Source organism: Aethalodelphis obliquidens, unplaced genomic scaffold (genome assembly GCF_003676395.1).
Source record: "Aethalodelphis obliquidens isolate GAN/ISIS:26980383/991018 unplaced genomic scaffold, ASM367639v1 scaffold3, whole genome shotgun sequence".
In the NCBI taxonomy this organism is placed as follows: domain Eukaryota; kingdom Metazoa; phylum Chordata; class Mammalia; order Artiodactyla; family Delphinidae; genus Aethalodelphis; species Aethalodelphis obliquidens.
In genome coordinates, this window is record NW_020837947.1 from 42969013 (window position 1) to 42980466 (window position 11454).

Below are 11454 nucleotides of genomic sequence, written 5' to 3' on the forward strand. Positions count from 1 at the left end.
GGAACTTCTTCACTGTTGTTCCTTCGGGTTAGTTTTCTCCGTTATTTATTCTCCTCCTAGAAAATGTATTTCTAGGAAATCCCCTCCTAGAAAATCTGTTTCTATTTTATTTCTATTTTGCTAATTCAGTTATCACTTATCATTCACAAATCTAACCCCCGTAAATTCTTTTTTCCTAGATTCTGTCCCACATTTTTAAGTGCTTATGGTTACATTTTTCCCCCACAGCTTCTTTAAAATGTAGCATAAACAAAACCAAACTCATAATATCACTATGCTTATTCCTTCCCCTTGCCCTGTGCCCACCACACAAATTTGTCTGAGCTATCTGTCCACCTGGTTACACGAGAGAAATCTCATTTCCACTTTTGACTCTTCCTTTTCTTAATTCCTGTTTGAGTATGTTACTGATCATAAATAATGTTTAATAAGTAGAATTAATAAATGAATGATAACCATAAAAGGTCTACAAATCCTGCTTGTTTGATACAGAAAAACCTTATTATTAAGTTTTAAGTCAGTTTAAATCTTAGAAATTGTATTCTCAACTGTTAAGAAAGATTTATTTAGGAATGGACTTCTTGGTAATTCCCTGGCGGTCCAGTGGTTAGGACTCCACGCTTCCGCTGCAGTCCGCACAGGTTCCATTCCTGGTCGGGGAACTAAGATCCCACAAGCTGCATGGTGTGGCAAAAAAAAAAAAAAAGGAATAGACTTTTTTCTTCCTTTTCTTCTTTTTTCTACAAATCTGCTATCTTTCTAACTTACTCAAAAATTGGGAGATTTCTGCAAAATTAGTAAAGTTAAAACTATAAAATTTTGTTTGGGTGTTCTAAATGAAAAGTCTGGATTCTTCAAAATGTAAATTCCAGACCATAGCTTAAACTGTTCTTATAGTTATAAAACATCAACAAGATAAAATAATATATATTATTAATGCCTTTATTCCCATCTTAAAAAAAATCAAAACAAAGTTATTAGGTTGTGGTTACCATCTTTACCTTCCAGTTCTTTCTCTTTTCCCAAAAGAAAATTCTAAATCTACTTTCCCCTTATTTTTGTAAAGGACAAAATTTTGTCTTGCTCTTTTTGAGCAGAGAAGAAAGGGGAGGTTGAGAAAAGGAAGTAAACATAGAAAATTGGTTTTCTAGTTAGAGGATGGGGAGAAGTGGGTATTGAGACTACCTGAATATGTAGATAAAGAAATATAGACAAAGATATATATATAGATTTAAGAACCCAAATATGATCTCTTCCTGGGGAATTACTTTACAGTTACTTTCATCTAAAAGAAAGCAATTAAAGTGTGCTTGGATCATCAAGTAATCTAACAAGTATCATGAACTTTTAACTTTTACATTGATATTATACTGACAGAATAATAGCCTACCTTATCTTATAAAGGTGATGAACTATTACAGGGAAGACAATATGGCAATGTAAACATAAGTAACATAGAGGAATATCTGCTTCAGCACTGAAGACTAATCAAGAGTCATCCACAACAAAAAAGCCTTGGAGAAACAAAACTGGGATTGAAGAAAAGAATAATTTGTGATTTACATCTATAAGAGTGGCCATAATAGGGAAGTAAATAACAGATTCTAGCAAAAGGTCACTATCATGACTTAAATCAGAGGAGTTCTATTTCTATTTCTAGCTCCAGTTCTAGTTCTAGCTCCTTCCCCATATTTCCTACAGTGATGGATCAAGGAAAATTATAGTAAATCTAATATTCTTCTAGACCTAAAATATTTGGCAGGAACTCACACCAATCAGCAAAAGAAAGTATCTATAATTCCTGACATATGCCCAACCTGGGCAAGCATAATCCCACTACAAGGAACAGAAAAATCATTGAATCTATGAAAAAGATACTATATTTTAAAAGACACAGAACACCCTGAGGAATTAAGAATGAAGATAAATTCAATAATGGGGAAGTTGTGGTGTAAAAACTGGTGGCAAACTCTAACATTCTTAAATACAATTAAATCTAAATTAATTCTGTTAATTGGTTATAACATAATACATATGCCAAAAAGAAATCTTAAAAGAGAATATGGTAATATAAAAATTATTGATGTGTTACTATTAATACATTTAACCTATTTTTTAAATTAATGTTTTAATTTATAAATATTAATCTGACTAAAAAAATATCCAAATTAAAAAACAAAAACTGTGGAATATGGTGAGGAAGAGGAAGCTACTCTTGATTTTATAGGGTCTCCTAACATTGCTAAGCTACTTTTGCTTGGAAGATAAGGGATGGAAAAGGAAAATTAAAGGTACTTATGAAAAAGAACTACAATAAGAAAGCAAAGGTAATAGCCTGTAATCTGTGCTGAACTGAACACAAGATTTCTTTTATTCCTCGTACGTTACTAAATTTTGTCTTTCAGGAAGATACGGCAGCTAGCCAAGGGCAATTTCAAAATCTTATCAGTTCATGTACACAGCTCAATAAAATTAGAATTACTAATCCTATAAATTACATGTATGAAAGATGAGATAGACTAAGGGTTAAATTTTTATTTAATAAGGAATTTTTATAAACTCAATATAATATTGGATAAATAACATAAATAGGCAAATTATAAATTATAATGGTCAATAATAAAAAATATTCAACTTAGGTACTCAAAGACTGCCACACTATAAGCACTATTATATAACCATCTTTTTCTTTTTTAAAGATAGCTGTGTTGGTAAGAATATAGTGAAATGAATATCTGCACAAACTAAAGATGGGAATGTAAATTAATACACTGTTTATTCCCTTTGACCCACGATTTCACTTTTATAAATTCATACTAAGGAAGCTTTAGGTTATACAAGGATTTATGTAGCTTTGCTTATGATAATCAAAATTTGGTGAATCACTTTGCTGTATACCTGAAATTAACACAACGTCATAAATCAACTATACCCCAATATAAAATACAAATTAAATTTTTAAAAGTTTAGAAAAAAATATCTGATTGATTGATTATTCATTTTACAGTCATGCTCTGATGTTAAAAAAATGTCTGAGGGCTTCCCTGATGGCACAGTGGTTAAGAATCCACCTGCCAATGCAGGGCACATGGGTTCAAACCCTGGTCCGGGAAAATTCCACATACCACAGAGTAACTAAGCCCGTGCGCCACAACTACTGAAGCCCACTGACCGAGAGCCTGTGCTCCACAACAAGAGAAGCCACCGCAGTGAGAAGCCCACACACCACAACGAAGAGTAGCCCCCTGCTCCCTGCAACCCAACACAGCCGAAAATAAATTAATTAATTAAAAAAAAAAATCAACTGATTTTGACCACAGATGTATGGGTTTATTTCTAGACTTTCAATTTAAAAAAATAAATAAAATAAAAAATTTTTAAAGTCTGAAAAATATTTCTACAAGAATTTAAAAATATGTATTTCTAACTTTCTTTCTTGGCAATGGGACTAATTTGGGACTATATTTGCTTCTTTAAATCCTTTTATATTTGCAGATATTCTACAATCAACATGCGTTACTTTGATAATATAATGTTTAAAAAAGAGATGTTATTTTAAAATATATTTTAGAGAAAAATTAAGACCTACTGGCAAAGAAAGTGTCTTGAAATAAAAAAATATAATAAATAAAACTGTACTACAAATTCTTGTAAGATCAAATAAGCATACTGAAAATAATTCTTGCCTTTAGAAAGCAGCTTTCTAAATTTCTGTGTTGCTGTTAGTTGTTGATCAGCATTATTAGAAAAAATCATCTGAACCATATCTGTGGTAATAACTTCTTCCTAAAACACAGAAAATACAATTGTTATTTAAATATTTTGCATTAGTAATTTTGCTGTATCATCTCTGTAATACTGTTGAAATATAATTTGAAATACGTTTTTGTAATATCTACCTCTGGAATGGGTACAGTGGAACTGATATCCGGATCCTGGATAGGATTTTCTAACATAGATTCATCATTTCTGGGCAAAGAGACATTTCGGCGTTTGAATAACTGTAATAAAGAGAAATAACAATATATTGAGCTTTCCATAAAACAAATTCCCATAGAATTATATTTTTCCTTTACTGAACAAAACAATAATTTTATCATTCAAAATTCTGAATATTTTAGTATTTCTTAATCATCACACCATAACAAATTTATGAGTAGTTTTGGGGCTAAATTAGCTCTTGTCCTGTAGACTGCTTCTTAATCTCAGGTCTTTTACCAAAGTCTAGTAGCATAAGCAGAGTACACATTTATATTTTACAGCACTTGGAAAACCACATATGCTTATACTAAATTATGAGATGTCTAAGAAGAAAATCTTAGTTAAAAAGCATATGTGTTATATGAGTGAGATAATGTGGTATATTAACAGAGTTAGTATATTAGATTAACAAGGAATAGAGAGCAGCTCTCAGGAAAGAGGACCCTATGCTTATTAACTCAGGAGTGAATATAAAGAAAAAAAACAGAGGAGGAAAGAGACATGGTCAGGTCACTGAGAAAGATTTATAGGTACATCTCATAAATCAAAATTGACGAAAAAAATCTGGTATCACATACTTTTTGATAACTAAATAAATTCTGCTGTTCCTCAGTCTGTACACAGTTCTCTTTCTATTCATTTATTCAAGAGATTTTTTTTTTTTTGAGTACCTACTGTAATATAGTAGAGACTATGTTAGCTACTACAAATAGGGGAACGACAAATAGTCATATTTCCAAAACAGGTCTTTTTCTACTTTCTTCATTGCTAGTCCTTTTTACACATTAGTTTTAATTCATGTATGTGAGGACCATACCCTCCTAATTATTTATGAATACTCCTAAATTTAGGTATATCCTGGAATGAAAAATGTTGAGATGCATTCTTTTAATTTTTCTATTCCTTATGTCACATATATAAAGTTCAAACAGAGAAGGCTAAGAGGTCTGCCTGATAACTATAGGAGGAACAGTATGAATAGCATAGGAAAACGATTATAATTAATTTAGGGGCAAGAGCTATGAAAATCATAAAGCAACAAATGAATACAATTAACATTTTTTTAAGAGGCAAATTTTACAATGACAAGTGGAAGTGATCTAAATAGGCTCAAGAGTAAAAATTACTTAGCACTGGAGCAGAAATATTAATGTAAAAGGTTTATCAATGGAAAGGAGAAGCCATTCTTGTTGGTGATTAAAAATAGCACAGGATTCTGATTCATAAATTTGCTAATATTATTACTGGAGCCTAATAAACTAAAATATATATTTACCCATATTCAATTTCCTAAAACACTTTTTTCATTTAAAATTATCTAAAAATTAGCAGCAATAATAATACTACTTCTAAACTCTTTATATAATGTTTTTACGTTAACAGAATTAAATATTTTAAAACACCTACCTGTTCTTCCCTTTTTTGTTTTCGAAGTTGTATTCCTTCTTCTTCTCTTCGTCTACGCATCTCTTGGGGATTTAGGGCTTTATTCTTATAACTTTTCATTCTATAGTTATCTTTCCCTGGACAAGCCATGGCATCTTAAGATTAGGAGAGAAGAAAACAGATACTGATAACTCTCAAAACAACACAAGATGTTTACTCTAGGGCAATTAAATTCAGGCTCATGGATTAAATAGACCAACAAAACCCATTCTGAAAATTATGTACAAAGAATACATTTCTTCACCGCCATATCAAAATTGGAGCAAAATGACCAAATATTTTAGAACTTAACTATCAAATAATAGATTTTGGTCTAAACACAAAGTCATTACCCTAATTCCACTGATTCTGAGATGCACTCCCCCATCCCTGGTATTTTAAACTTTCTGTAAGTGAGATGCATCTTAAAATTACTGTCAGCCAGGAACTAATCATGAAATAGTTGGGTAAAAAACTTCTAAATTACAGCTTATGGAAAGATCAAGAAATAACCAGCAATGAATTATCTTATTTTCAATAAAATATGGTATCAGGCTTCAGTAAGCACACCTCACGTATTTATTGGGGTCTGTCTTCTTTCATTTACTTAAGGCACTGCCTAAAGAACTAAAGCCACACAGATCATGACCTGAGTTATGGCTGCCTTACCAGTTTTCAGTACTAGAGTATAATTAGTTCTTTTAAAATACTGAAATACTTCTACTTTATTTTTAAGTAGTTTTATTATAAATGTTTTTTTAAATTAACATTTATATAAACATTTTAATAAGTATATTTAAAATATATATTTTATATAAATATAAAATTGTATATTTGAATATATATAATAGTTTTAGAATAAGAATTATAAACACTTCTTAGTATTATATTAATATTTTGGTATTATTGGAAACAAATACAAAATTACTAATACTATAACCTATCCTGCATTTACACATTAAAAAAAATCAGTCTAAAGCAGGGTTTCAATTTGAATTTAATATGAGAGATAATTAATACCTATCTAGAATGTTATTCTGATAAATTCTGATGACATACCCATGTATAGCCAGAGAGAATGCTGTAATCAATTAGCACTTATGAAGTAAACAGGAGAGAAGGAGAGATGGGCATTTATATGCTGTCCCTGATATAGAAGAGCTAGATTAATGAACTGGCAAATTATATTTTAAGTAGTAAAGTACACTAAAACATAAGCATTAAATCCTGCAGGAGCACAGAAGACACAGAAACTAACTGTGCCTTAGGGAGTTCTGAAAGTTTTCCTAGTTATCCTGTCTTAAAGAATGAGCAAGAATTTGCCAGGGAAGAGGATGAAAGGGGAAAAGGAAGGGAACAAGTATGTCAGACAGAGGGAATATATGTAAACACAGAATTCATGAAGAAGCCTGGCATAAACATGGAACAGTAAGAAATCAAGTGTACCTGAACAAGAGGATGCATGGGAGAAGGGGCAGGAGATAAAGCTGGAAAGGTAGGTAAGAAAACATATGCTTCCTGCAATCTGGTTGAGAAATCTGGACTTGATCCTAAGGAATAGAATTAAAGAAATTAAAGTGAAGGTTGTTTCAAGCTTTGATGATAAAGACCTAAACTATATTAGTAGCTGCGTTGAAAAATATAGAAGACAGATTGATTCCAGAAACATTTCAGAAATTGATTCAATAAGAATTAGAGGCCAAATGAATGTAAGGAATATGCAGTAAGGAAGAAAAAGGAGTTGAGTATGACTCCATGGTTTTTAGTGTGAGCCATTTCAGTATAAGGACAAAATAACCCAAAATAAGGAATACCGATAAAGGAACAGAGTGGTGGTTTTGTTTTCTTGCCTCCATGTTTTTGAGATGAAAATAATGCATTCAATTATACAGCAAAAATCACTCTTTCAGTACTATGAATTTGACAAAATGCACAGGCATATAACCAACACAGTAAGATACAGAACAGCTTCATAACTCCCCCCAAAACTTCCTCACGCTGCTCCTATTAGTCCTTCTCCCACTCTTAAAACCTGACAACCACTGATTTGTTTTCTACTTCCATAGATCTGCCTTTTCCTGAATTCCACATACATGAAATAATAACAGTATGTAGTCTTAATTGGCTTCTTTCATTTAGCATAGTGCATCTATAAGTCATCCATATTGTTGGCATGTAACAATAGATTATTCCTCCTTATCGCTGAGTAATATTCTATTGTACAGATATACCACAGTTTATCCATTCATTTACTGAAGGACATTTAGGTTGTTTCTAGTTTAGGGCAGTTACGAATAAATCTGTTATAAACATTCATGTACAGGTTTTTGTGTAAAAGTAAGTTTTCATTTCTCTCGGGTAAATACCTAGGAGTAGGATTGATGAATAATACGACAAGCGTATGCTTCGCATTTTATAAGAAACGGCCAAACTACAAAGTAACTATAACATTTTGCATTCTCATTAGCAACATATAAGAGTTCCTGTTACTCTGTATCCTGGCTATACACTTGGTATTGTTAGAATTTTGTTATTGTTAATTGTAGCCATTCTAATGGTATACAGTGACTTTTAATTTTAAATGTATTAAATTTACAGTACATAGGTCACAAACAGAAAGTTTTTATTTATGGATGGTTAAAAATGAGTCAAAGCTCAGGAAAAGAGTGCTGAATGATAATCCAAGAGCATTAGAGATATAAAAGAAAGATGCCCAAAGGAGAAATCTTAAGGATATTCACATTTCAGTGGAAAATGGAAAGAACAAAGGAAACCAAAAATAAACAGGAGGATCAGAAGAAAATAAGAGTCATGAAAAAGAAGAGAATTCAAAAGATAAAGGAGTATTTCAGTTGTAGTAGCACTAAAAACAGGTCACCCAATTCGTTCATTCATTGATTTATCCAGCAAGTTTAAGTGCCTACAATAAGCCAAGTACCATAGGAAGGAAGCAATAGATTTGATAATTAGGTCACTGGTAAAGACATTGAGAGAAATTTCATTAGTGGTGGAGCTAAAGGGCGAATGGAATGGGCTGAGGACTTCACAAGGATTTAAAACTTTGTGCTTCTGAACTTTTATTATTAACTTTCTTAATAATAACAATGTTTAGCATTATTCTCTACTTCATATACAAAAATTCTGTCACATTAATAAAAGCTTAGGCTCTTGGAAGGGAAAAACAGAGATCAGAGTTCATGACAGAGCAAACTGGGCTTCAACATTAGCTGCTCAATTATGTTCAACAGTATAAAATATCTTAGCAAAATGAAATGTTTGCAGCAATAAACCTCTTTAATATACTTACCACCTATACATTAGGCATCTTCTAGGCCACTGGCCTCTAAACTTTTTGATCACATATCCTATGTACACAAAATACATTTGGGAATTCCATGTACACAAAATACATTTGGGAATTCATCCTCAACATGTTTATTTATATACATGTATTACTAGCTTAATAAACTATCCCATTATAAATTCACAGATAGAAAAGTTTTTTAAAAAACAGAGTAGTTTTAAAAGGTAAACAAACAGAAGTTCTAATATTTTCTCCCCACATCTGATTGAATCACCTTGTGCCTCCCAACACACACAGCAGACACTACTCCTTAATACCATCAGTCTAGGCAAAGCTTTCAATATAAATGTTAACCAAATAAAATCTAGCCCCAACAATTCATACATCATTTGTTCCTTTTTCTTCTGTAGTACGAACTTCCTGTCTCTTATTTAACATCTGCATCCTCACTGCAGTTGCTTCAAAGGGGATGTAAAGTTCAAGGAAAATGATCTTTAAAGGGGCCTCACCCAAGGGGATTGTTTCTTTCTCTGGATTATAGCTTTAAAAACTACTGTACTTCAAAGGCTGCTGTCTCATACAAGTTATTTTAAATATAAGAAATGCTATTCAAACACTGTAAAGTTGCCAGAGGAATTTTTTTTCAGTCATAAGCTTATTTTTTCACTCTCCTCTTTGAAAAACTGCTGACGTTGGGCAAACAACTGGAATCCGAACTTTTTCTAATATATATTAACGGAATTTCTTGTCTCCATAAAGCCTCCATTTCCAGGGGCTAGGGTGGCTGTTAGTAAAATTACAAGATCAGTACAAAGGGGAAAGTGCACCAACCAGAAGATCTAAAGGACAGAGCCGTTTGTTTACCAAGAGGGAAAGTCATTTTCTTACAAAATATAAATCACTGAATGTTGTAATTAAGAGACCTCAAATCAGAAGGCTTTTTTTTTTAAAAGGTGTTCAAAAAGCCGAAGAGTTAATGCCCATGTCATATTCTTTTGAAGTGTCACTATCCCGTTTAACAGCTTTCAACTCCTTTCATCTCTTATGCATTATCGAGGAGACACGATTAAATTTTCATCTTGGAAGTGAGGTGGCCGACTATTAGAAGCATCTAAGCCACGCTCGCCCGCGTCCAGGACTGAGCCCTTCCCGGCACCTGCATCCAGGTGGAGGGCAGCTCGTGGAGGTAGAGGGTGCGACCTAACATGTGTAGGCCCCTGGGACCGAACCTACCTTATTCTGGACACGGTGAAACTTCTAATAAGCTGAGCCGCGGGACAGATTGCTGAGCCCCAGAAGTGACAGGCAACGTTTGACAAGACCATGTACCAAAAAATGGAACTACCGAGAAACAGTGGAGCAGAGCAGCGATAGGATGAGATCCTCTGCCTGAAGCTCCTTCAGAGGACCAGCCCGGCTCTCGGAGAGGCTCAGTGCTCCCCGCGACTTCGCCTCCTCAAGAGAAAGGTCCGGCTGCCACGCCCCCGCCACCACTCTCTCCTTCTGGGGAAGCTGAGAAAATCAGGGCTTGGCCTGGTTCTGAACCCTTTGTAGGGGAAGGGGTAGATCAAAACAGTGGCCTCAGGAACTAGTAGCTCCCAAAGGGACCAAACCCGAGGCTCACCCAACCTGTCCAGTGTCACTCCTACTTACCTATTAATGTGGCACTATCCGGCGCTCTGACTTTCCAGTCCCCAGCTGCGGCGTCTGCTGCGGTAACAGCGGGGTCACCACTCCGCCCCTAGCGATGAGTCTGAAGACCAGGCTCGCAACTCAAGATGGCGGCCTCCTGCGCCCCTCATCCGAGACCCCAAGGCTCGCCTCCCAGAAGCCCTTGCACGCGGCGGCGGCGGCGGCGGAGGCTGCGGCACTGACCAGCAGAGGGGGCGGAGAGAAGCGGAAGCCCCAGCGACACCCACCCATTGGGGAGCCGGCTCCTGCCCGGACTCCGGGATTTTAACCCGGAGCGGTTGCCGTTGCAGGAGTGTGTCCTACTGCCCTAGTCCTCCGTGCCAGCTCTCAGTCTTTCATTCACTCATTCGTTGGTTTGCTCACCCATCCATCCATCCACCCATTCATTTGTTCATTTTACAACGTGGTATATTGATGGAGGGCATAATCTGTGCCAGGCATTGTTTGATATTGGAGGTACAACAGTGTACACAACGGATAAAAATCTTAACCTCGGGCTTCCCTGGTGGTGCAGTGGTTGAGAGTCTGCCTGCCGATGCAGGGGACACGGGTTCGTGCCTTGGCCCGGGAGGATCCCACATGCCGCGGAGCGGCTGGGCTCGTGAGCCATAGCCACTGAGCCTGCGCGTCCGGAGGCTGTGCTCCGCAAAAAAAAAAAATCTTAACCTCATGGAGCTTCATTTGTTTCAAGCGTTTCAGTTATCTATTTATTAAAATTTTTGTATTCTGTAACATCTGTGGATTTTTGACAAAAAAGTAGTCACTGATATATGAAATAAATAACTCCAGAGAAAGTACTCTAAATTATTATAACACATATATAGACTTGTAATCCACCCTGGGGTTGAACAAGCAGTATTGAAAACAGACTGTTTTCTACATGTAGTGTTAGGCACAGAATATGCAAGATAAATAACACGATTCCTTCCCTGAAGAAACTCCTGTTTTCCATCTCTTGTTCTTTTTGTTCTCTTTTCTGAGAAATTTTTTGGGCTATACTACAGCTCTCCATTGATGTCTTTTTTAAAATTCTGCTATTGTATTTTTTAATT

The 11454-nt window shown here is 34.9% G+C and overlaps 1 protein-coding gene across 1 annotated transcript in view; it reads right to left on the reverse strand.

Moving 5' to 3' along the window:
• Positions 1 to 10520, reverse strand: part of KPNA5 (karyopherin subunit alpha 5) — a 49000-nt gene extending 38480 nt beyond the window's left edge. The window contains exons 1-4 of the mRNA XM_027087909.1: positions 10364 to 10520; positions 5389 to 5522; positions 3900 to 4001; positions 3687 to 3786 (exon numbers count right to left, since the gene is read on the reverse strand). Of these exons, the coding sequence (XP_026943710.1) occupies positions 3687 to 3786; positions 3900 to 4001; positions 5389 to 5517 (331 nt within the window). The 5' untranslated portion in view covers positions 5518 to 5522; positions 10364 to 10520. The remainder of the gene's footprint in view (positions 1 to 3686; positions 3787 to 3899; positions 4002 to 5388; positions 5523 to 10363) is intronic.
• Between the last annotated feature and the right edge of the window lie 934 nt (positions 10521 to 11454).